Below are 26,741 nucleotides of genomic sequence, written 5' to 3' on the forward strand. Positions count from 1 at the left end.
ACATAATAAATTCAAAGGCAATTGCATACCAAAATTCAGAATAAGCTAATGTTTCTCACGCACACATAAAATCACCAAGATATTCGAAATATAGGCTTATATAGTTGTTATAACAACTCAACAATGTAAACTAGTTCCTGATCCCACGTGCTTGTTGATCTGCTGATCTGGAACTTTTTTTTATTTTGTTAAAACAGTCTACAAATAGCTACAAGTAGCCTATAAAATAGGCTATTCTACAACAAATAATAGACTTTTTTTAACAAAAAAAATTGAATGCATTTCTTGTATTTTTTTAAAACTATATTTATCGGGCCGGGGGTAATATTTTACCAAAGTAATACATTTCTTACTATTACTATTCTTACTATTATTATTATTACAAAAATACAATTCTTTTTTATGTATACAACTCCATCTTGTATCAATTCTGTAGCCATATCCTTATTATTTTCAATGGTGAAACTTATCAGGCTTTATATTTAATCTTGAGTTTTTAAATTTTTGTTGTCGTTGTTGTTGTTGTTGTTGTTGTTGTTGTTGTTGGAACAGGACATTTCAAACAAATGGATCGGGACTGTGTTTTATGTTTTATCAAATCTAAAACTGAGCCATCGTTCACCACGCTTTTCTAGTGCATACGCAAATACCGTGCGCCAACGTTATACTCACGTCATAACACTGCGCAGGTTCTACGCTGAAAGAAGCGTGTGAGAGGATGCAGTGCTGAATCGAGTTGTTTATGTGATATATTCAAGCTGTCAAAATGAGGGATACTCCGCTGTCAAACTGCGAGAGGCTTTTTCTTCTTAAAGCTATAGAAGAGAAAAAAGTAAGTTGCACTTTTTTATGTCATTATTAGTAATGGAAGCTTGTAATTATTGTCATTCTATAATTCACAACTCTAGCTGAGTAGTTGAACCATATATCTGTTTGCTGTAGCGCTTAGATGGGAGACAGACATACGATTACCGGAATATTAAAATCACTTTTGGAACCGATTATGGCTGCTGCATTGTGGAACTTGGAAAAACAAGGTATGAGTTATAGTTGCTTTAACAATTACACTACAAACCACCGATTCTGAGCTGAAGTCATAACAAACAATCTCTTGCTTACTATCTTGGAGAAGATAGTCTACTTTGGGTAAATCCTATTTTGAACATATGTTTTTCTTTTCAGGGTGTTGTGTCAGGTATCTTGTGAGTTGGTCCCTCCAAAAGATTCACGTCCCACAGAAGGCATCATGTTTTTTAATTTGGAATTGTCTCCCATGGCATCACCAGCCTTTGAGCCCAACAGGTTCGCACTCAGTCACACACAGTCATGTAAATTATTCTATTGTGTGTTTTCTTACCTCCTAATCCCTGTGTGTTTCTCTGTGTTCTGTAGGCAGTCAGAGTTGTTGGTGGTGTTAAACAGACAGCTTGAGAGGTGTCTAAGGAATTCTAAATGCATAGACACCGAGTCTCTATGTGTAGTTTCAGGAGAAAAGGTAATATACATACCTGTCATATGATAACATATACATTATCATTCAAAAGTTTGGGGTCAGTAAAAAAATTTTTTTTTTTGAATGTAATTAAAACTTTTATTTGACAAGGATGCATTCAATTGATCAAAAGTGGCAGTAAAGACATTTTTACAAAAATTATATTAAATGTTGTTCTTTTGAATTTACAATTCATCAAAGAATCCTGAAAAATGTATCACGGTTTCCACAAACATATTAAGCAGCACAACTAATAATAATAAAATGTTTCTTGAGCATCAAATCAGCATATTACAATGATTTCTGAAGGATCACATGACGCTGAAACCTAGAGTAATGAATGATGAAATAAAAATTCATATTAAAATAAAAAAACACTTATTTTTGATTGTAATAATATTACACAGTATTGCTGTTTTTGATCAAATAAATGCAGCCTTGATGAGAAAAAAAATTTACAGACCCCTAACTTTTAAATGGTAGCATAATTTCTTCTCAGTAAAAACCATAGCAAATAATTCATCCTATGTGGCACATGAAATATCCCTTCACTCACCATACCTCTGTTCTTGACAGGTTTGGCAGATACGGGTTGATGTCCATGTGTTGAATCATGATGGAAACCTGATGGATGCAGCAAGCATTGCTGCCATATCTGCACTCTCACACTTTAGGCGGCCAGACGTCGCTATTCAGGGACGAGATGTTACTGTGGTGAGTCCTGAAACCCCAGAATGGATTCATTTGGCAGATGATATCTTTCGTATTAGTGGTTTATTCCATATTTTTGTGTATGTTCTGAGCAGTTCAGTCCAGAGGAGAGAGATCCAATTCCTCTGAGCATTTATCACATGCCCATATGTGTCAGCTTCGCTTTCTTCCTGCAGGGGTAAGAAACATCACATGCACACAATCTCTTCACTGATCTGATTTTGCAGGCAATTAGAAAAAAGAACTCGCTGCAGTTTACTTATTGCAAATACTACTTTGTATTGAGTTGTTTTTCTCTTCTGTTAATGATGTTGTTTACAGTAATTGCTAAGTTTTCAGTTGACATAAGAGAAATGATTTTTCTACAATCTTTGTTTACTCGTTATTCCTTCCTAAGCTCGTATTTGCTCGTGGACCCTTGTGAACGAGAAGAGCGAGTGAAGGATGGATTGTTGGTGATAGCCATGAACAAACATCAGGAGATCTGCTCCATTCAGTCCAGTGGAGGGATCATGCTACTGAAAGACCAGGTAAGAGTGTGTGTTAGATCATTTCTTTAGTCTAATTTGACTTATTTTTAGTTGATTGCATTGATTTATCACATAAAACTGTTTTTTACTATGAATCTGTACATTTTCATGCACTGTAGTATAATCATATAGACATTTTGTTTTTCTGCAGGTTTTAAGATGCAGCAAAATAGCAAGTGTAAAAGTTTCTGAAATTACAGAGCTCATTAACAAAGCCTTGGAGAATGACAAAAAAATCAGGTATGTGTGCAGTTTAAGATGATTTAAAAAAAAAGAAAAAGAAAAAAAAAAGATAAATATTAGAATTTGATCTTGACCTTTTATCACTCTATAGGGCTTTTCACACTTAAAATAGTTAACCCTGGGTCATTCTAAACCTTGGGTAAACGGAATCCTGGGTTATCTTGCTTCATGTCACACTGCCCATACTTTACCTGGGGTTAAAAATAATTCCTGGGTATTCATAAGCTGACGTTTCACATTCTACATTCTTAAACCCCGGGTTAACGTTCTTATTTGCATATTTGCGGTGTCTGTGTTATTGATTGGATAAACGCAGCATGCGACCTGTTTACATCCTGCGCATCCTCCTTTTGCCGACTGTACTATCGATTTTATACTGAATGGACATTTCGGACTATAAAGGTAAGAATGAAACGGTCTCTTCTTCACTCAAATTGTCGTGGTTTCTGTCAGCATTTGACATTTTCCCTCTCAAATGCTGAATTTACTGTTTATATACAATGCGCAGGGTTTCCATGACTGTCCAAAGTAGGCAAATATGAGTATGCAATTGGTTGTCTGTTGCTAAGCGTTTAGCTGTAACATCCAGTGTGCATTGTTTTACACTGTACAAGTTCGGCACCGCAATACGGGGTTAACACTGGAAAAGCGGAGCAGGGTTTCAAAACCCCAGGGTAAAAGCTGTGAACACCGCTTCTAAATTACAAGTGAGAAATGTTCCTTTACCCGGGGTAAAAAGCAGTGTTTAGAATGAGGATAACCCAGGGTTAAGCGAAGTGTGAAAAGCCCTTTTGTGTCATATTATACAGCAAATATAAAGCAGTGGAATAATTTAAATTTATATCATACATTTATATTAAATTACCCTTTAATTTAACCCTTGTTTTTTTTTTAGAAAGGAGGGTGGAAAGTTTGGCTTTGCTGAGTCCATGCCCAAAGAGCGAATCACAACCCTTAAGAGAGACGAAGCCCCGGTGGAGATGACAGATGTTAAAGAGACAGCCAATGACATTGTGAACAGAACAGAACCTACCACAGAAGTGTATCTGAATGCCCATATAACATGGGAACATGGGGAATTGCCAGTTTTAGAAAAACTCATGTTGATTGAGAATGTTTTAATATCTTGTTTAGGAACGCAGAAAAAGCAGAGTGATGTCTCATTGTAGAATACATAATGAATATTGTGTTGGTGTGCCAGGTAAATTATTTTACCCAAATATTACTCCTTAACCCCAGAGCCAGTGTTCCCTCTCCTGTTCTTGTTGCTACGGGAACTGCACAGGTAGGTGAGGGCATTGTGAACTCATGGGGACTTGATGAGGATGAAGAGGATGAGCCTCTGACAGAGGACAGAAAAACAGGTACATTGTGTGTGAGACTTGTGTGTTTTTGTGCTGTAGAGTAATAAACACACTATATATGTTTGTTCTAAAATCTGAGGAGAAATGGTCTGCTCAAAAATGTATTTGTGTGTGTGTGTGTGTGTGTGTGTGTCCGTGCAGATGAAGTGATGATAATCTCAGACAGTGAAGAGGAGGAAGTTGTCATTCTTAATGAAGAAGCCCAGTGAGTAAAGTCAATAAATCTGTTCTCTTACCTCACTCATAAAAGTACAACATACCCACATAATGCATACCCTTATACTGTGTGATATAACCAAATCTAATCCTTTTTAAGGAAATCCAAGAAGAATCAAAAATGAGCTTCAGTACTGCAGAGGAAAGAAATGTTTATATGTCAGACTCCCATACCACTGGACACTATTTGATATTTTTTGTATTACAAAATAAAATGTGAAAAAATGAAATTCTTTTGTTTTTGAGTTATTAAAGTGAAATGAAAAGAACAAGTACAAATGTTTGAACTTGGGATTTAAGATGTTTCACACGTGAAATCATAAACACGTGCTTGTAAGTTGCATAAATAAATGATTGGCCAGTACGGGGATCGAACCCGCGACCTTGGCGTTATTAGCACCACGCTCTAACCAACTGAGCTAACCGGCCAACTGTTTCAAAGCGCAGGCACATGAGCTAACAAACTTAATGCCACAGATTTTGATGTATCTTGAAGAACATACTTTTTAGATTTATCTTGAAAAATATACTTCTCCCAGTCTATTCTCCTCGTGCCTATTTAGTAAATTTCATAAATATCTTGTGTGCTCACTTCTAAGCTTTCACCACATTACCTACTGCGCATGCGCGCCTATCCTGATGCACGCCGCTTGACAGGCACCAGCGGCGCGTTCCCGACAGTAGAGAGGGCGCGCCCGTAGACGTTGCTGCTCAGGCTTCAAGATGGCGGAAGCCCTGACAACTCAAGAGGAGGTGGTAAGATACCTAAATATTTTCACAAGTCCTTCGTCGATTCCGTGGCGTTTCACGCTGAGCCGCCACCAGCTCCTTTGTAGCATGTATTATGGTGATATGCCAGATACTATAGACTGTGGTTTATTTATTAACAAGGGTGTTAATGCGAATCGCGGCCCTGTGGATCTTTTGGAGGTAGCTGGGGTAAATGCTAGCCGTGTTAGCGAGCAAGCGACGCTTAACAGAATAATGCACATATATTACGGTTTATTAAATATTTATTGATAGTTATGACTGTAGATTTTTGGGGAACTGGTATATTAGAAAACGACTCTTACATGTGCATTAGGTTGGCATACAACGTGAATGCGACTCGCGCTCAATGTAGTCTGTTTAGTTTTAAACCAGCATGACTGCATTAAATAAAGCTATTCTAACACAGTTCTGCATCTCTGTCCTGTCATACGTGAGGATATATGAATGTCCATGTCGCTGTCGGTAAATAACAGCGAACCGGGTGTGTGATGTGCTCCAGTGCTGGAAAATGTAAGACAGGTATCACTTCTGTCTGTCTGTCTGTCTCACCACCGTGTGAACACTCATCTAGTGCTGGAGGTGTCATTTGTTCTGACTCGTTGAGGAAACGGTGTAATGTGAGTGTAGCATAACGTCTGTCAACACGATCCGTCTTTTTTTACAGATGTCAGATCATCCTCCTGCTTCTGCACATACATTTGATTGAGTAGTATCATCTTTGGGCACTGCAGAAGTAAATATTTGTATTTTTTGCATTGGCAAAACTGGTTCATTTTTGCTATTGGAAACCTTTTGGAAAATCAGGTAATGTGAGGTAGCTACTATAGAAAGACTGGAACGTTATTACTGCATTAACTAGTGGGATTACATGGTTGGTAATATGGATAACTAGAGGGTGGGATGGTTAGAATGTTATTATAGCCTAATAAATAAATAAACTAAAACTTTGAGGTCAGTAAGATTTTAAAAGAAGTCTCTTCTGCAAACTAAGGCTGCATTTATTTGATCAAACATACAGCAAGTACAGCAAAAACTCTGAAATAATATTACAATATAAAAACTTTTTTTCTGTTTAATGTGTTTTAATGTAATTTATTCTTGTGTTGGCAAAGCTGATTTTCAGCATTCATTACTCGTCTTCAGTGTCACATGATCCCTCAGAAATCATTCTAATATGCTGATTTACTGCTCAAGAAACATTTCTTATCAATGTTGAAAATATTTTTATGGAAACTATGTTGCATTTTATTCAGGATAATTTTGATTAATGGAGAGTTCCAAAGAACATCATTTATTTGAAATATCTTGTGTATCCATCTATGCTGATTAAAAATTTCTTTTATTTTATTTTTTTTTTACTGCCCCTACATTTTTGAATGTACACTTCAGTGCACAGTGCTGAAATAATTACATAACAATTCACTCAAAATTCACTAAAACTATCTGAAAACAGATGCCATATTCATTGACAAGGCTGTTGGTAGATTTTGGATTGGACAAGGGAGAGTTATTATTTCCTCGATAATAATAATACCTGGAGAAAGGCATTCATTAGCATTCCCATTCATCTCAGTGTATTTTGCCAGAATAAACAGTGACTTTTGAAAGGCTGTCAATGAAACGGATGCTGTTTGCAGCCAGATGGTGTCATGCTAATCATCCAAACTTTGGCTAAGCAGCACAGTTAGTGGCATGCCGATAATCTCAGAATGCCAAATATCAACTGATTTATCAACAAGATTTATATATTTTTAGCATTAGTAATAGCAGACAGACAAAATCAACACTATATAGGAAAACATTTATTAAAATAAATATACAAATATAAGAAAAGAGATGCTGTGTAACTGACATTGAACATGGTTTTTTAGATGAAATTTATGTTTGTGTGTGTGCCAGGCGGTGGAGGAGTTTCTGGCTGAGCTGAGATGTCGGGAACAGTCTCAGAATGCAGATCTTTTCAGTCAGATGACAGCGGTTAAGTTCCTCATGGCAAGAAAGTTTGATGTTTCCAGAGCCATTGACCTCTTCCAAGCTTACAAGGTACAGTACCCTAATGTAAAAAGTGTGTGTGTGTCATATGATAGCACTCAATATACTGTATGAGAGAGTCCATTTACATTCTAATGCTTGTGTGTGTGTCTGCAGAACACCAGAATAAAGGAAGGCATCTACAATATTAACCCAAATGAGGAGCCTTTAAGGAGCGAGTTACTCAGTGGGAAATTCACAGTTCTGGTGAGTATTATTTCAAATGAACGTGTGAACATTACTAATGAACAGATCAGCTTTTTGGCTGTGACAAGTTCGCAGTTGCTTCTCTGCTGAAAGAACATTTTAGTTGTGCAGATTGGAGATGGCATGATTTGTAGACTCAAGTCATTGTTGTTCTTGTGGTCGGATCGGCTTTCGTAGTCAGATGCTAAAAACTATTTAAGTTTTTTGACATTTTCAGTCATCTGATCATTTAGTCCATCACTTAAATTTACATGAATGTAATGAGCTTTCTGATCAATTTTCATTTTAACTGACGAAAATGTTGTTGGTACACTGTTAAAAGTTTGGGGTCATTAAGAATTTTATTTATTTGTTTATTTTAAGAAATCGATACTTTTATTATATTGGCGAGGGTGCATTTAATTGATCATAAGTAAAAACTTATAAAATGTTACAAAAGATTTTTATCTCAAGTAAATGCTGCTGAAAAAAGGAATAACTGTATTTTTTTATTGTATTTATGATCAAATAAATGCAGGCTTGGTGAGCATAAGATACTTTTATTTAAAAAATTCCCCCAGAAATGCCCAAACTTTTAAACAGTGGTTTATATCTGCGTTTGCACTTTGTGAAAAACAGAAGAACTAAAGACTCTCAGTAAGAAACCCAAACTTTAGCCAACTGCAACTACAAGAAGAATTTGGGCACAAGAATTTTTAATCACTTTCAGATTATGCGAACGAAAAACTGCGTAAGTCGCAATCATTCATATTTACTGTTCCCGTAAATAAAGAAGAAAATAAAGGCCACCATCATTGCTAAAGTGACGGCACAGGAAATTTAATCTCTGATCTTACACCATCACACACAGAGCAGTTCTATGATCTTTGTTTAGTCTGGACGTTACTGTTTGTTTCAGCCATTTTTCATTCAGGGCCATGCTGTATACAATTTGCTCAATTGTTTGTGTAGGCAGGCCTGATGTATTCATCACATCTTAAACAGTTTTCTGATCACTGAGCATGCAAGAGAACTGTTCCAATGATATAAGGAATAATCAGCTTTAATGCATCTTCTACATTAAATTGGTTGGCTGCATTGACTGGTTTCACTTGCACATGCTGGTAATGTGTGTCTGTGTATTAGTTGCTAGTAATGTATGTTTTATATGCATTCATTTCAAGTATGTTGTTGTGTGTGTTCGTTGTGAATGCATTAATTTGGCTTTTGTGTGTATAGCCCGGCCGTGACGCGAAAGGTGCAGCTTTGGCACTTTTTACAGCACGTCTCCATCGGCCAGACCTCACTACCCATAAGGCTGTTCTTCAAGCTATTATATATCAGCTGGACAAGGCCATTGAGAGGTAAAAATAGACCACATCCATAAATCTGATCAAATTTAATGTGGTTAATGGCTCTGCATCTTCATCTAAAACATCTTTCTCTCCCCCCTAGTGTTCAGACACAGAGAGATGGGCTCATTTTCATCTATGATATGACTAACTCTACATATGGCAATTTTGACTATGAGCTTTGCGTCAAGATTTTGAATCTGCTTAAAGTAAGTGTTTTTATGCTGTTAAGACCATCTGTCTGTTTCACAGTGTGCTCATATGGCATCAATAGAACTCGGTGGGGTTTGGATTTGCTCTTTTGAGATATATGAAGCTTTTCATCTGTCATCTGTATTTACAGTTATTAGGACTGTATTTTATTACTGCTATATAGACAAGCCAACCACTGAGGAATGCAAGCGACTGCCGCAACCGCGATGTTCGCGCGTGTTTTTTTTTCCATAAGACTATGCCCTTCTTGTTTTACACTTTATGCATGTGTATTGAGTGTTAAATAAGTTAATAATGATAACAAGTGTGAAGAATGTATTTTTTCCCGCCAACTGGCTCTTTTTTTTACTTAAGAAGGCTTACAGGGCTTCCGTAGATTTGTACTAAACAAACCTAAACAGACAGCGAGTGAGAGAGATCAACTGAGTGTGTGTGATTACCTGCGTCTGTCCTTCTTTAGGTCAAGTCATATATTCGTGGAAAAAAAAAGTAAGTTTGCAATGTCTGAAGAGGAAAGCGAAATCTTTGTCGTAGTATCCTGTCAACGTTTAAGGGCATCTGTGCTGGTCAATTAAATGAATCAATGCCATTGGTCTATGAAGTGAAGCGTCAGCTTCAGCTTTACCCCAGTGACACATTGCTGGTCAGTTGAGCCTTGTAAAGTGGTCCTCAAAGTTAAAATAATTTCAACACCTAGTTTCATTGAATGAATTAGCGTTTTTGAACGTATTAGTGAAATGAATGGTTTAATGACTCACTCAAACCCCTTGTTTACACTGGACGCGTCTGCGGCGCGTTATGGCTCCGGCGAGGTTTTGTTCCGTCCTCTACGCGGTGTCAACTCACACCAGAAGCATTTCAGAAGCGAAGCGGCTGGATTCGCGAAACCAATGGATTTGCCTGTCCAACGTTGTTTTTTTCTTGATTTTTCATGTTTTTAATGGCTAAATGGATATATTTTGTCCGGTTTATTTTTTATCCGGCTATGCCTTACTTTATTTTGCTGTAGCCTACAGACGAAGTTAATACACTTAAAAGTCCAGTTATGAATGACAAGGACAAAAAATGTTAAGTTTTTCACCTTTGAATCTCTTGTCATCAATTTCTGGCTTCCTAGTGATGTGAAATATGAGCAGGAGTCTTCACAGGGTGATTATTTTGACTTTATTTTGTATTTGAGCTGCACGGCTTGGACGCAGCATTCGTCAAAAAGCTTCTGGGACGCTTCTGAAACGTGCCACGGCGCGGCTGGTGTAAACACGAGCATTGACTAGAGCAGCCGCGGATCATCTCCGGTAGCCGCGCCGCAGACGCTTGCAGTGTAAATAAGGGGAAGGACAGTCCCTGGCTGCCACCTAGTGGCGTAATAATGTAACTGCACTGTCTGACAGCCTGTCTAGAACATGCAGAGACTAGCAGTGCTGATACTGGTGAAATATCAGCTGTCTTAGAAAGCCTCTCGTCCAGTCAGATTTGAGGATCGGGACTAACTGTTATACAAACAATAGTCCAACAAGCTTATTGTCAGTTTTATGTTCTGTTATGTGGGCGCTTATTTTGACATTCTGTTCTGTTTCCTTTAGTTCCTATTTCCCCGCTCTGTTTAGTTTCGGTTTCATTGGTTACTAATTATGTTCTTGTTTGTTTCTATAGTTATGTATTAATTTAACATATGTCTAGTTTACTTTCCTTTGATCTACCCCTGTTCATTTAGCGCTGTGTTTCAGTCGTTCTTGGTCAGTTCTCGTTTATGCATTGTGTGGTTTGCATTATTCTCCTGCGTGTTCATTCAGATTTTTGGGATTATTAATAAAGGCTGTTTTGTTTTTTGAATCTCCTTAGTCTTTGTGCCTTCTGACCACATTGTAACACTTATTTATCCAGCAATAAAATAAAATAAATAAATAATACATTTAAAAATGGCGACAACTTTTCATATTGCGATATTTAGTGAACAAAATGTTGATAATGCATTGCTGTTTATTGCTGTGCTACTTTTGTTCATATACACTAACATTCAAAAGTTTGAGTTCACTAGATTTTGAAAGAAGTCTCTTATGTTCACCAAGGCTGCATTTATTTGATCCAAAATACAGTAAACAGTAATATTATTGTGAAATATTTTTACAACTTAAAAGTAACAGTTTTCAGTTTTAATATATTACTAAATGTAATTTATTTCTGAGATGGCAAAGCTGAATTTTCAGAATAATTACTCCAGTCTTTAGTGTCACATGATCCTTCAGAAATCATTCTAATGTGGTGATTTGCGGCTCAAGAAACTTTTATTATTATCAATGGTGAAAACAGTTGTGCTGCTTAACATTTTTGTGGAAACCGGGATACATTTTTTTTTCAGGATTCTTTGATGAATAGAACAGCATTTATTTAGTAACAATCAATAGCAAACATTAAAGTAACAATCTTTATTTAGTAACAATCTTTAGTAACAATGTAAAGATATTTACTGTCAGCTTTGGCTAAATTAATGCATCTTTGCTGGATAAGTTCTAATTCCTTTCATAAACAAACAAAAAACTTACTGACCCTCATTTGAGTGGTAGTGTAAATGAAAATGATTAAGCATTATTATTTCTTGAGTTTGTTTAACTAGATTTGCAGTGTTTTAGTTCTTGCATTTTGAATCTTCTCCTTGGAAACAGTGATTGTTTGGTTTAAAAAAAAAAGTGGTTCCTCTGGTTCAAAAAAAGTGGCAATGAAGGAAATAATGACCAGATCTTGAGAAATGTCTTGAAAATTGTTCAAGTCATTGAGTCCTGCTATTTAGGGAGACTGTTAATTAGACCTTAGAAGGATAATTCTGAGAGTGCAACATGAGACAAAGTCTCTTTGCTTTGTCCAGAAATAGTGAAATGTATGTAGACAGCCCCTTTTAATTAACAGATTTTTCTTTAGCTCCGCTCATAACAGGTGCGTACAACCTAGCACACAGTCGCACGGCCTTCTTAGACAAACATTTTTAGTAGAAAGAGACAAGCCCTTTTTGCCCCTGTGCTCATAGCAAGATCCATAAAAGACATTATTTACTGAGTTTAGTGTGAAAGAACTTGACTGGCCTGCTCAAAGTCTGGACCTGAACCCCACTGAACACCTTTGGGATGTATTGGAACGCAGACTGCGAGCCAGATCCCATCACTCATCTTCACTGCCTGAACTCGCTGATGCTGTAGTCTCTGAATGGAAGCAAATTCCCAACATCTAATGCCTTCCCAGAATAGTGGAAGCTGCAGTAAAGAGGGGATGTACTGCCTATTAATGCAGATGGTTCAGCAGGCACACATGATTAATTGGCATATAGTGTATTCACAGATACGGCACCGTTAAAACGTTTCGGGTCAGTAAGCGTTTTTTTTTTTTTCTAAAGAAATGAATACGTTTTAAAACTTTATTCAGCAAGGACACATTAAGTTAATCAAAAGTGACAGTAAAAACTTTTACATTTTTACAACAGTATATAAATAAACTTTTCAAAGTATACTGAAAAAAAATGCATCACAGTTTCCACAAGAATATTAAATAGCACATCTTTCAACATAGATAATGTTGTGAAATGAGAAATATTCCCTGAGCACCAAATCAGCATAGAATGATTTCATGTGATACTGAAACTCAATATAGGCCGTTCATACCAAGGACGATATTGTATATTTAAATGTCAGAATTCTTTGTATTGTAAGAAAACGGTTATTAAACCTGGGACAACACTTTATTCTAACCTAATTCAGTAGGCTATGTGATACCATATAGGCTACTATGATAAAAGCTTCAGCAATTATTGTTAAATGAAAATTTGACACGTCACATGCCTAAATGCAGTTTAAAGTAGGACTATAAATAACTACATAGTTCTGGATCAATAGAGTACCTCAGGGATGACGTGTTTTTGTAGGCCAAACCGGAAGTTAGCGGCGCACGGGTTCCCTCGATCGAAAGCCTATGCATTTTTCCCATAGACTTTTGGAAAATCGCAAAAAATAAGCTCTGTGTTTAACAAAGGGTTATGACACTTACACGTTTTGTCTATCAACGTCACCACCACCACCAAGCTTTCTCAAACTTTATTTAGAAAACAATTTTATTTAAAAACATGCTCGCTGATTATGATCTGCGCTGTGAATGAATACTTATCCACTTTTTCATGAGAAATGCTGTCCAAATGTCCTGTTTGTCATAATGACGTCTAAAGTCCCTGCCAAAGGAAGTAGTCCCTTTTAGCAATTTGTTAGCAACCGCCGTTTTTAAGACACATTAAAGGTTTAAAAAATTACAAGCGGCTTATAACTGGTGTGTTTTATGTCATAGATCAAAACGTGAAAATATTTAGAGGCTTTGTTAACCACAGACCTTATTTCAGGCGATTTAGCAAAAACCCATTCAAAAAACCCATTGACTTCGGGGCGATGGAACTGGAAGTCCTAAAATGCTAACTCGCTTCTGGGTTTTGCCTACAAAAACACGTCATCCCTGAGGTACTCTATTATTAAATGTTTAATGTTTGCTATTGATTCCAATACATAGTAGCTTTATTTAAAAAATAGTTTCCAAAGTAACATTCCAAGACAGTTAAATTCAGTTAATTGCATCAGTTAAAGTTAGTACAACACAGAAGGAACTTGAAGCAGCCATTCATCTTGTGATCCTCTGTAGAAAGCATTTTCTGTAAGTGTTATGATTAATTTGTAATCAATTTATTAAATTTACTATTTATAAAGCTGTATAATGTAGAATTTCAGACATTTTAAGAACTACATAAAAGGAATTCATATTAATGTTATGTTGTTGGAGATAACTAAGTAGTTCCATTATATTTACATCTCCTGTCTGTAGTATCACTCTGTTTCAACATATTCATCGTGGTGTGGAATAAAGGGCCGTTCACATATCGCTTCTTTTTGCCCAAGTCAGTTATTTCAAATGTAGGCGCGCTCATAATGCGACGCGCATGCGGTGCGTTTTCCATGCGCATCGAAATGAAAAATTCTCAACTTTTCAGAATGCCGCAAGCGCACCGCAGGTCATGTGACAAGAACCAACCGATCAGCTTCGGCCTTTCCGTAACAAAACATTGAAAGCTCAGCCGATCATAGCTGTACAGGGTGGTTTTTATATCTCGTCTCCATAAATATATCTAGTAGTAAAGCTAATGCAAGGGCTAGAAATCAATTAATCCTTTGCTGAAACTTCCTACTCCTCGTGGAGAGCGCAGTTCATGGTTGCACAGCAACAACAGACGCCACGGAAGCGCAAACGCTTTGGAAAGAAGGAGAAAGCGATGCGGCCGCGCTTTCCACGCATTTTTAGACGTGATATGTGAACAACACCTAAAGCAGCATTCTCCCACAAACCTATGTGTTGGAAAGAGTTTATCTCTCTGTCTAACTTTGGGAAGAGAGATGCCATAGTAAGGGCAGAATAATAGGACTATAAATAATTAACGTTACATAATTATTAAAACCGTTTGAAGCAAAAATATTTAAAAACCTTGTGTACTTTTGTTATTCTCCTTATAATGTCTCTTTATATTCCCTTATTAAGCTAAAACACATTGGAAAGTTTGCATTGCGCTCCTAAAGTTTTTAATGCGCCCCTAAAGTCTTCAACTTACGAGCACATGTGTTCCTTGGGAAATAAGTAAGCGTCAAGCCCTGGATACTAATAAAGTTATCTTTATAATTATCGTTTTTGGTGTAAATGGGCCTTAATGGCTGTTAAAAATTCAGCTTTGCCATCACAGGAATAAATTACATGTTAAAATATATTATTAAACCAGAAAAAAGTTATTTTAAATTATAATAATATTTCAGAATATTGTTTTTACTGTACATTCAATAAATGCAGCCTTCATGGGCATAAGAAATGTTTAAAAATTTTACTGACCTCAAACTTTCTAACTATTGTGTATATTCTTTATTTATTTTTTTTTTAGAGGGTTTGTTTAATGGGTGGGTCTGTGAATGGAAATGCCACAGTCCTTTGTGTATTGTGCTTACTGTCTGTCTTTTTTGTGATTTAGGGGGCTTTCCCTGCTCGTCTGAAATGCGTCTTCATTGTGTCGTCTCCGCTGTGGTTCCGAGCACCGTTTGCGGTACTCCGTCTGTTTGTGAGAGAGAAACTGAGAGAGAGGGTATGTCTAGAGCTTTGTAGAACTGAATATGCAAACAGTAAACTCTTTGAAACTCTTGGGAGGTTGGAGTAACTTGTGATTGCTTATTTATATTTGTGTAATTTATTTTTATTTGTTTCTACCTCTTTAGGTGTGCACTGTAAAAGCCCACGAACTGGTTAATCACATCCCGGTTAGCTCCCTTCCAGAACATTTGGGTGGCTCGTCACAGTATAGTCACATTGCCTGGATCCAGTCCTGTGTCAACTCCAGCCCCAATCACCCTAATAACTCTTCCTACGTCACTGCGGACTGCTTGGGCAGTCTGCTCCGCTCCTACTCCATGGAGCACGGCCAGAACACCTCAGCTGACCCCTTAACTGCCAATACTTCAGGGGCCACCCTCTTGGGGGACGGACTGAACTCGAACTGCACCATACTAGATGACGGCAATGCCAACCTGCAGAACCACAGGACACCAGGGCACGCGCATTGGAATGGCTCTGTGCTGCCAGGTTGCGGGGCCTTTTCGGGGGCCAACGCCAATGTTGTCAATGGGCGTGGCCGTCAGCCGCCCCCACAGTCAGACACGCCACCAGACACACCCCTGCATCAAAAACACACAGCCGGTGCTATAGTACCAAGAGGAGGAGGGACTATGGGTGTGGAAGGAGCATGTTTAGTCGACAGTAGGCAGGATGGCAATGGTGCCGAGGACAGGCAACAGGATATGGAGTTTCTGGAAGAGGAAATGGACGGAGGAGATGGCGTTCCACCCCTCCCACTGAAATCAAGGCCGCCACCCTTCCATCACAGCCCCGCCCCAGATATGAGCTGGTTACCGGGAACGACGATGGAAACGGCTGCGTTGTCTGTGCATGTGGCTGAGCCAGGCGGAATGAGCGTGCAGGATCTGGTGCAGCACGTGAAACGCAAAAAGAAGAAGGGCATTTATCAGGAGTACGAGGAGATCCGCAAGGAACCTCCTGCTGGAACCTTTGACTACTCTAAGTAAGTGACATTTGCATTTGGGTATTTGACATATTATACACTTCTTTGTCTGTAAATGTAATTGACGATACATTTACAGACCAAGAATGTGTTTACTTGTATAAATATGATGTTTATTCTGACAGGAAAGCCTCTAACCAGATAAAGAATCGCTACAGTGATGTCCTTTGCCTTGACCAATCACGCGTTCGACTCTGTCCACTCAATGATGAGGACGACGAGGTCAGAGTAATGCCCATTTCCCCTTATGATCTTCTTCATGATTGTCATTGGTCATTGCAGGCGTTTTATTTAATATTTCTGTTTAACTTTAATTTATATGTATTTCTGTTTTAGTTTTAGAAATTTTAGTATTTTAACTGAAACTTTTTCAGTTGCCAACATTTTCAATTTTCTTTTAATTTTTTAAAGTATTTAATGTTTATATATTGTTTTTAGCTTTATATCAATTACTGAAAATGATTTTTAATATATTAGTTTTAGTTACCGATAATAGTGTTGTCAAAAGTACCGACTTCGATACCAAGTTGGTACTGAAATTTAAAAAATGTGATGCTTTGAGCGCTGTTGAGCGGATTCGTAAACACCTCTGATTGGCCATTGTGTTCATGCTCTCAACATGTATGTCTGTGATTGGCTACAATGATCAGCGCACGGGAGCGTTTGAAAGCGGGAGCATTTAAAAGTATACATCTGTCAGCGGACCGGTCCGCTGATAGATGCCTGCTTTCAAATGCTCCCGTGTGTATCTGTGTAAGCGCTCGGTGAAGAGCATCATATTTACAACATGTTTTTGAAACGTTGTAGCCAATCACAGACATATCTGATGAGTGTGTGAACACAATGGCCAATCAGAGGTGTTTACGAGTCCGCTCAAAGCGTCACATTTTTTACATTTTAGTACCGACTTGGTACCAAAGTCTGTACTTTTGGCAACACTAACTGATAACACTTATTAATTTAATGATTATTATTATTATTTTTTTTTTTATAGACGTCTGACTACATCAACGCAAGTTTCATGGATGGTTACAAGAGGAGTAATTCTTACATCGCTACTCAGGGTGAGACTTTTTGTTTTTCAGAGCTAAACATTGTGTTGTGAAGTACACATGTACATGTGTAAATGTAAAAGTTTGGCTTGTTTCAGGGCCTTTGCCAAAAACGTTTGAGGACTTTTGGCGAATGGTGTGGGAGCAAGTGGTTTTAATCATTGTTATGACTACAAGGTTAGTTTCCTTCTATAAAACATTATATTGCTTTTCCTTTAAGAAATGTTTTAATGATGCTTTAACAGGATTTTGGACACATAATGTAATAGAGGGCTGCAACTAACAAATATAGTACTGTTCAAAAGTTAGGGGTCAGTGAGATTTTAGTTTTTAAAGAAATAATCTTTTTTCAGAAAGGATGCATAAAATTGATCAAAAGTGACAGTAAAGACTTTTACATTGTTCTATTTCAAATAAATGCTGTTCTTTTAAACTTTCTATGCATCAAAGAATCCTTAAAGCATATTAATTTTTACAAAAATCTTAAGCAGCACAATCGTTTTCAACATTGGTAAAAATAAGAAATGTTTCTTGGGCACCAAATCAGCATATTAGATTGATTTCTGAAGGATCATGTGACACTGAAGACTGGAGTAACAATGCTGAAAATACAGCTTTGCCATCACAGGAATAAATTTAAAATTTTTAAAATATTAAAATAGATAACCGTTTTTAATAACATTTCACAATATTACTGTTTTACTGTAATACAAATCAATGCAACCTTCAAATAAATGATCAAATAAATGAAACCTTGGTTGAGTATAAGAGATTTCTTTCAACAGCATTATAACATTTTACTGACCCAAAACATTTAAACAGCAGTGTACTGGTTTGTCAAATACTTCAATTTAAAAAAGACTTGTTGTTTTTTTTAATTTAATCAAACACATTCCAAATTAGCTCTAAAAAGAAATATAACAGTTTGTTATATAATGTCCATTTAAAAATGTGAGGCAAACTTATTGCACTCCTTTTCTTCGTGCTGTCCTTTTTCTTTGACATGCAAATATAATTGTGGTGAAATTATATTATTGTTGCAGCCCTATGATAAAGTTATGTACATTTTATGCAGTTGAATGACAAATAGTAATTTAAACAATATGAATTGATAATAGAATGTCCTATTATTAAATGTATCTTTTTTCTTCATATTTATAATAAGTATTAATGCCTGGTAAAAAAAAAGAAGAAAAGACCAGTATAACTCTTAACAATCTATGTTAATCTCAGAGTTGTAGAGCGAGGCAGAGTGAAATGTGGACAGTACTGGCCATTGGAGGCTGGCCGCACTGAGGATTATGGGTACTTTTTGGTGAGAAATGTCCATATTGAGATGTTTCAGGACTTTAAGCTATCACACCTGGAGCTCTTTAACACTCAGGTCAGTCCCTCAGTCTGTTTTTAACTTTTATTGCCTATATATTTTTTTTATTTTAATACCATGTGCTCTGGCTCTGCCATAGAGGTTTGACATTTGTCTAAACTAGTTTAAATTAGCTGGCTGTTTTGACTATTAAGATAAAGTCTGGTCCACTTTTCAGCTTATTCTAGCCAAGAACAGCATGCTTGAGGGTGTGTTCACACTTGTAGTTCAGTTCTCTTAGTTCTTTTGTTTCCGGACCAAAAAAGAAAACAATACATTTAGCCCTGGTTCGCTTAGGGCTCACACTGTCATTTTTAACACTGAACCTAAAAATACAAAACCAAAAAAAAAAAAAAAAAAGGTTTTATGACATATTTTGGGCATAACTTACTGAACATCCAAAACAATGCTGTGTGCTAAATGTTGTAAATTGTAAGTGCGTACATTAGTGCTGCAGCAAACGATTATTTAGATAATCGATTAATCGTACTATTATTAGAACAATTAGTTGACTAATCATCGATTATTTCACAGATTTATCCGTAGGCTTTGATTATTCAGCTTTTGCAGTTAGTTAAAATATTGAATTATACTTATTCTAACTAATAAGTAAAACAAGAAAATCACTTCAGCTTTTGAAAATGTCTTTTTAATGAAGTTCAAGCCAACTGAATAAACTAATCTCCCTCAGATTTTCTGTCCTCCTCAGAAGTCATCAATAGTCCAAATGGTATAATGACTGATACTGTTTTTATTAGGACTGGGCATTGACACATTTCACAATTCTATTTCTATTCATAAGCTTGCGTTTCTATTCTGATATATTTGATTGTAAACTAGGCAGGGAACCCAGTTAGCTGGTACATTACTATAATATTAAATGTTAAAATTAACTACTGATTTGTATACAATTGCATATAATGCAGTTTTTATAATAATAACGGTATAATAACTTTTTAATAAGAGTAAAAGTATGAATATGGAAAATAGTGCATGTTTTTTGAAAAATGCTCCTCTAGAGTTCATTTTTCTAGCTATTGGTTTATGGTCATTGAATGGCTTTCCTGAGGTAAATGTATTATTATAAGACATTGTTTACAAGCTGTTTTATTGATGTCTTTCCCTGGTTGAAACACTGATTGAGCGATTACATGAGACATGATACATTTCAGTAAGTTGTACTGTAACTTTCAACATACCTTCTGATGTTCATTCATGCTTACTTCGTCTTGTAAATAGTAGTTAAGAGGAAGAGATGATCGGTTCGTGTGCCACTTCAACTGAGGCGCTACAGCAATCTGTCATATTAAAGAGCGCCCAAACCACATTTATTGTTTGAATTTTAAAACAGAGTTTTAAAATTCAGTGTTCTCTTTGCTCTGAGATGTATTTTTCACTGCGTGAGGAGAAAATGGACGTGTGGCGTGAGAAACAGTGTCAATTGTGTTCGTCTGAATGCGTGAGAGTTGGCAGCCCTGCATATTTTATTTTGGTTAAACTTTCCCTCACTCTACTGGTTCGGCTTCGTTTGCACTCTGTGTCTTCTATTGGATTGCATCCAGGATGGCTGCATTACAGTCCCACTGGTCAAACCGTGTTATTGCAGGCCCTTAAAATAGGCCATATGAGATGAACTATTCAACAACAAAAATAATTTTTTATTGTCGATAATGTCGACTAATTGTTTCAGCCCTATTTACTAGCTGAGAACTCATTGAAGAGCTTATTAAATGTGTAAAGGAGTCAAAACGGTGTTCCGACTCCTGTGCCAAACTGTAATGGGCAACATAGCTCCTATTATGAGAAAAACAATAGCTGCGTCTCATTTCAGAGGCTGCATACGTCATCAAGGATGTCTTATTTAAGAAATGAGACAAAGCAAATGTATGCTAGAGCATTCTGTCTTTTTTAGGGTCACATCTTGTGACATCGTATACTACTTTTGGTTTGTTAAGATGTCTTTGGTTGGGTTCATATTTCATTTGAACTGCACCGAAGTTCTTTTGGTGCGCACCAAGGTTCGCACTTATTTAAATGAAATGCACTAACAGAACAATCGCACCAGAGTTCGTTTTAATTGACCCTTTGCCGGGAGTTTGATTGACAGGCGATCTAACCAATCATAACGCTGAATCCGCTGTTTTGTCTGACAAAGCAGTCAGGGGAGTTAGTAGATTAACATTGGTGGACTTGAACTTGAGAAATGGTGTGTACTGACGTCTTTTCCGTGATTGAAACAACATTTTCTTCTGATTTTCATTCAATGTTTTTGATGCTATAAATTAAAGGTGCAATATGTAATATTTTCTGTCCGCTAGAGGTCGCTAGAGGCCTATTCAAAACAAAGGCGTAGCTTGATGACGGCAAGTTTAAGCGTGGAATCTTGGAACATGTGGTCTTCACCTCAACGGCCGGTAGAAAAGAATTGGGATAGAACTCGGGAAGAAATCATGTTCATGGATGCGATTATTAATGTTACTGTAGTATAAAGCAGAGCAGGACCGAGTGTTGTGGGAGCTGAACGAGGCCGCTGGAGCGATTGCGCAACACGCCGTGAGCAGCGAAACTTTTATTATGCCACAGTCGCCAGCGCCGCTTCCGCTTTTCCGGTCATGAGTATGAGGTAATGCAGCTCTGTTTATCATATTAGATACATTTGAGTGTGTTGAAAATGTTATAACGTTACTCTGTGTGTTCGCTCGGTGGCTGCTGTGAGACACTTGTTGCACCCTGCAGTAAGATTTTAGAATATCATATTAATAAATTCTGGATGGCTTGTGTTGATAAATGGCATGCAATTAATTTTAAAACGTATTGTATGATGGAGAAAATGCTGTATTACTGTTACTAAAAATAAAGCTGCATCTGATTATGCTATGTTAGCTACTTGACAAAATAGTGTTTTTCTCTGAGGCATGGTGAAGCATGGTACTCGCAAAAAATCAAGAAAATTGGATTTAAACAATAAGACTAAACGTGTTGAACTATATAACAGTAATTATTTTTCTGTCTATAAATATATCAAAACAGTTGTTCCCTTGTCTAATAAAACATGTAAATATTGGGTATGACACAATTGACAGGCGACTCCTCACACGTCCCGGAGCCTTGGTTAAAATAGCAATTTTCTTACGATTTACAAATAGTTGCAAACATTTGGGATATTGTAAGTACTCAAGTGAACAAAATATGTAACACTGGCCTAGTGGTTTTTGGATATTTTACTGCAAAATTCTTACATATTGCACCTTTAACTAGTAGGAAGAGATGATCTGTTCACGAGCCGCTTGAACTGAGGGCCTACAACGATCTGTCACAACACATTAAAGAGCCACTAATTTGTTTAAATTTCTTTAAAAATATAACATTTTAAATTTGAGACTTTGTTTAGTTTCAAAAGTAACCTGCTTTGAACATGATTTGTAACGTGAGAGCGGCATGGCTTGTCGGACGTAGCAACAGTAACTAAAGGGGGCGGGTCTTTGCGAACAGTCAATTGAACCTAACCTGCCAAGTGTGAACACACCCTTAGATCGAACACTTATTGTGTAGTTAAAAGGGATACGTTGAAAGGCCTTTTTATATGTATGTTAATGTGTATAATAATGTTGTTCTCTTCTCTTTCAGACAGGGGAATGTAGGGAAGTGTCACATTATCTCTATATGAGCTGGCCAGATTTTGGTGTTCCGAAGTCAGCGTCGGCCATGTTGGATTTCCGGGCACATGTGAAACAAAGACAAGAGTCCTCATTACAAACACTGTATCCTGATTGGACGGGCCCTCCAGGAGGCCCCCCAGTGGTGGTGCACTGCAGTGCAGGCATCGGCCGAACAGGCGAGTTTCTACATACGTTTTTAATCTAATTTCTGAACTGCATTATAGCGTTTTTACAAGCTTTCCTTTTTCTTCTCCCTCAGGCACGTTTTGTACTTTAGACATTTGTCTCTCCCGTCTTGAGGACATCGGGACAGTGGACATTAAGCAGACGGTGCGTCGCATGCGGACGCAGCGTGCTTTCAGCATCCAAACCTGGGACCAGTACTACTTCTGCTACAAAGCAGTGATCGAGTACGCCCAACAGAGCGGCCTGCTGCAGCCCGTGGAGTGGTCCGACACAGAGCTGGAGACCGACAGCGAGTGAATCAGGAAAAACAGAACTCGCACGAGAGGGCGCAAAGGCACAGAAGGAAAAGAAGCCGTCTTTTCCCCTCTCATGGCTACAGGTAGACTCCACTGCCACCTCTTTTCTGCCCAGGAAGATGCGGAGATATAGAAACGAGGAGCGGAGGATGCTTTTATCCTGCCACTTTTCAAGCCCTTCTTTTTGCTCTGATCTGGACGAGATCGGAGACTGTGGCTTGGTGTACGAGTTGTAGCATTTTTTTATATATATAATATATATATATATATATATATATATATATATATATATAAAAATATAAATACTGACTTGCACATGTGGAATGACAAACTTGAAAAATCCAGTTTATCGTATTACCTGCTCTTTTTTTTTTTTTTTTTTGCTCAAAGTGTTGTTGAAATTCAATATCACTCAACTTGGGGTTAAATTCACACTTTTTATCAAAGTGTAAGAACATAAAACTTGAATATTCTTTTTTTTTTCCTTCTCCGTCACATTAAAATAGCAATTTATTTGTCTGAACAGGTTCCAACAGTTTTCTTTCCATTTTTTTTTGTTGATATTATTTGTTTTCTTCATCGTTAAACTAATCTACAAGCCAAAGGTATGGTGTCGAATGCTTGGATGTATCCGTAATGATCGTTGTGACTTAAACCCTTGTATATCTTGTAACATACATTTATATATTGTGCATAACAACCTTTGAAAAGCCTTGTTTTAATATAATACTCTTAACTTTCTTCAGAATTTTATATATATATATATATATATATATATATATATGTATATATGTATATATATATATATATGTGTATATATATATATATATATAAAGAATATATGTATAAGTATATGTTGGGTTAAAACAATATGAAAAGAGGAGGAAGAACACAACTATGTTATATATGGTGTATCTTGGTGACTGTTCTGGAGGTCCTGCAGTTTTGATTTTCATCTAACCGTAATCCATGATTATCCAGCCTTAATGCAGGGCATCTATCATTCACAGAGCGTCTCAACTGTGAGATTCTCTCTGAATTCTGGCCCTTAACCTTCAATCACTGCCTTGCTCCCTCTAAAGTATGAACTTTGACTCAGCTGGGTTGTTTTTATTTCTACTTAAAAAAGATATCTCTTTCCACTATGAGCCCCAAGTTGAAGTATCCTGAGCCGCACGGACACTAATTCTGTTACCACGATTATCTTAAGTGTTCCGTTCTGATGTGAAGTGTTGGAGTCTTTTGTTACCAGTGAACTGGGGTCTTCGGCTGTGCAATGTGTGGAGTCCTGGGGTCAAAAAGCCTCAGTTTTTGTGCCTTCAAGTTTTCCGTAGCGCAGTGTGTAGTGTCAGGCAGCGAGTAGAACAACTGGTCTCACATGCATATAGGGAATTTATTTTAATCTCAGGGGTATACGTGGTGTTTTCCTGCTCTCAAAAACGTCATTTGCCTCTCTGGTAATTATTTCCAAAAAAAAAAAAGGAAAAAAAAAGAAAGACAAAAAAAAACAAAAGTATACAAATTTTATTTTGAATTTTATACAACATCCTGTATTGTATTCTGTTTTTATTTATGCCTTTGTAGAACTTCAGCAGTATTGAAATTTGAATGTTGGTACGAAAAAATGAACATGCATACTATTTTAAACAGATAAGCTAAAGAAGTCAAACCGCAAAACAAAAGACTGATCAGTTTTGTTTTTGTTTTTTTTTTTAGTTGTTTTTTTTAGTTCAGTGTGGAATTATGTTACTCAGCATTGTGTTTTGGGAGAAAAACAAATCAGTTATTTTTCCAGATGCCTGTAGCAGAACCTTTTTCATACTCTGTGAACTGTTAAAAGGGCCAAGACTGAAACAGACACGTGACCCATCAGCACGGCTGCCACTAACAGTTTTTAACTATTTGCCAATCAATAGGACAGAAAGAGGTTTTACATGTAAGAACCAAAAAGAAAAGAAAAAAAAATACAAGATATGAACTTGAATGTTATGATTAGATGATAACCACGTTGTCTTTGGGAGAATTATGGAATGCTTTCTCCTTGAATATCAATGCTTGTATGATGACAGATGGTAGTGAATGTGTGAACGTCCCGCTAATCTAATGTTTACTTGTTGACTGACTTGTCCAATGCAGGTGTGCAGAACATGCTTGACTGTTTTATACAGCTGATTCCTGCTTGAATGAGACTAAGTGGAAGACACACTTGGCTCTGATTTATTAAAGCAGTCGGGAATGCAATGTGAGTGTTCTTTTTTCTATTGGTGCTCAAAGTTCTTGTGATTGAGTAATGGCCTTTTTAACCCGACATCTGCAGTAGTGTCGTAGTGAACATGAATATTATTCTGAAACTGAGCGCGTTTGTGTGTTAAATGAGTTGACGAGAATTGAAATGTGAAACAGTGACTATTGAAATATATAACCGTTTTGTTTTCAGAAAGGAGTGATTTATTTCGGAATTGGCTACGAATTGGTGTATTTTGAGCCAAACAGCATATTGCTTTGACTCACTTTGGATCTTTATTGATGGCTGGTTTGAAAGCTTCACACACAAAAGTAGTGAAGAAACAATCAAATTGACGCCTGGAACCAAAGAGATTTGCGTGTTGTGTGCAGTTCCAACAGAAAGCTGCGTAGGAATTATAAAATGGATTTGTACTTGTTCATAACAGAAGGTGAATGTTATCCTCAGCTTATGTATGGCCCCGTGAAAGTTTCTGGAATTAGATATAAATATAAAAAGCTTACCAGCACTTTGTACATTGTTCCTACTATTGATTTAAACTAAAATTAACTACCTTAATTGTTTATACAAAATATTGAAAAAATATTGGGTGACTGTTGATAGCTTATATAATGCTGAAATGCATATTATACAATTTAATAGCAAAAGAGATGAATTTTTTTTTTTTTTTTTTTTTTTTTTTTTACACAATATTTAATCCAAATTTACTAAAACATTAAGGACCGGTTTCACAGACAGGGCTTAGCCTAAGCCAGGATTAGGCCTTAGCTCAATTAGAGTATTTAAGTAGCTTTTATAAATGTACACTAGGAGAAAAAACATTACTGGTGTGCATTTTGAGACAAAACAATGACACTGATATATTTTAAGATATGTCAGTACAAGTTTCTTTCAGTTAAAACAGCTCAAACATGCATTTTAGTCTAGGACTAGCTCTGCTAGGGGGTAAAACTAATATTAATTTATTGTAAAGACTGTAGGTACATTTTTGAACTGACACTAGAGGGCGCTAACAGCTATTGGCAATCTCAAAATGGTCAAATCAGAACAAGAATCAGGGCTGGAAAACAAAATAGCAAGTACTGTTACCTATAGACATTATAATGTCTATGCTGTTACCTATACCTTAATTTTAATAAATTAATTATAAATGAATAATAAGGGTGAGAGAATTTTAACGCTGTAAAGCCTAACATGAAATAATAGTCTGATTATTTTTTAAATGGACACTTTCATTGAACCTTTAGACAAAATCGTTTTTTTAAGGTTTTTATGAATCTTATAGTATGATATAGGAAAATATGGAGGTCAAATTCGAGAAGGAAAAAACACCTGTTTTGCTCAGGCCCAAACAGAGCAAAAATATGCAATTTGAAGCAGTTTCTAATATTTATATGGCCAAAAAAAAAGATGAAATTTTGAAAGCTTGTTTTGTGCGTGCGTGTATATATACCTATCAGGCATAACATTATGAGCACTGACAGGTGAAGTGAATATCACTGATTATCTCTTCATCACGGCACCTGTTAGTGGGTGGGATATATTAGGCAGCAAGTGAACATTTTGTCCTCAAAGTTGATGTGTTAGAAGCAGGAAAAATGGGCAAACGTAAGGATTTGAGCGAGTTTGACAAGGGCCAAATTGTGATGGCTAGACGACTGGGTCAGAGCATCTCCAAAACTGCAGCTCTTGT

The 26,741-nt window shown here is 36.8% G+C and overlaps 2 protein-coding genes and 1 non-coding gene across 3 annotated transcripts; 2 read left to right on the forward strand and 1 right to left on the reverse strand.

The window, feature by feature from the left end:
• Positions 1 to 661: 661 nt before the first annotated feature.
• exosc9 (exosome component 9) lies at positions 662 to 4,786 on the forward strand. The gene is made up of 12 exons (XM_051892490.1): positions 662 to 832; positions 943 to 1,037; positions 1,183 to 1,302; positions 1,393 to 1,495; positions 2,069 to 2,206; positions 2,299 to 2,381; positions 2,601 to 2,733; positions 2,885 to 2,973; positions 3,872 to 4,018; positions 4,222 to 4,340; positions 4,482 to 4,545; positions 4,657 to 4,786. The coding sequence occupies exons 1-12, from the start codon at positions 767 to 769 to the stop codon at positions 4,679 to 4,681; spliced, it is 1,182 nt and encodes a 393-aa protein (XP_051748450.1). The 5' UTR covers positions 662 to 766; the 3' UTR covers positions 4,682 to 4,786.
• Positions 4,787 to 4,911: 125 nt separating this feature from the next.
• Positions 4,912 to 4,985, reverse strand: trnai-aau (transfer RNA isoleucine (anticodon AAU)). The gene has a single exon. It is a non-coding gene; the product is annotated as a tRNA-Ile (tRNA).
• A 210-nt stretch (positions 4,986 to 5,195) lies between these two features.
• ptpn9b (protein tyrosine phosphatase non-receptor type 9b) lies at positions 5,196 to 25,044 on the forward strand. The gene is made up of 13 exons (XM_051889790.1): positions 5,196 to 5,312; positions 7,227 to 7,370; positions 7,476 to 7,565; positions 8,784 to 8,908; positions 9,000 to 9,105; positions 15,144 to 15,254; positions 15,385 to 16,244; positions 16,370 to 16,466; positions 17,239 to 17,308; positions 17,395 to 17,473; positions 18,530 to 18,680; positions 22,290 to 22,497; positions 22,581 to 25,044. Exons 1-13 carry the CDS (start codon positions 5,280 to 5,282, stop codon positions 22,802 to 22,804), a joined length of 2,298 nt encoding a protein of 765 aa, XP_051745750.1. The 5' UTR covers positions 5,196 to 5,279; the 3' UTR covers positions 22,805 to 25,044.
• Positions 25,045 to 26,741: the final 1,697 nt, after the last annotated feature.

The sequence above is a fragment of the Ctenopharyngodon idella genome, chromosome 1 (assembly GCF_019924925.1).
Source record: "Ctenopharyngodon idella isolate HZGC_01 chromosome 1, HZGC01, whole genome shotgun sequence".
Lineage (NCBI taxonomy): Eukaryota > Metazoa > Chordata > Actinopteri > Cypriniformes > Xenocyprididae > Ctenopharyngodon > Ctenopharyngodon idella.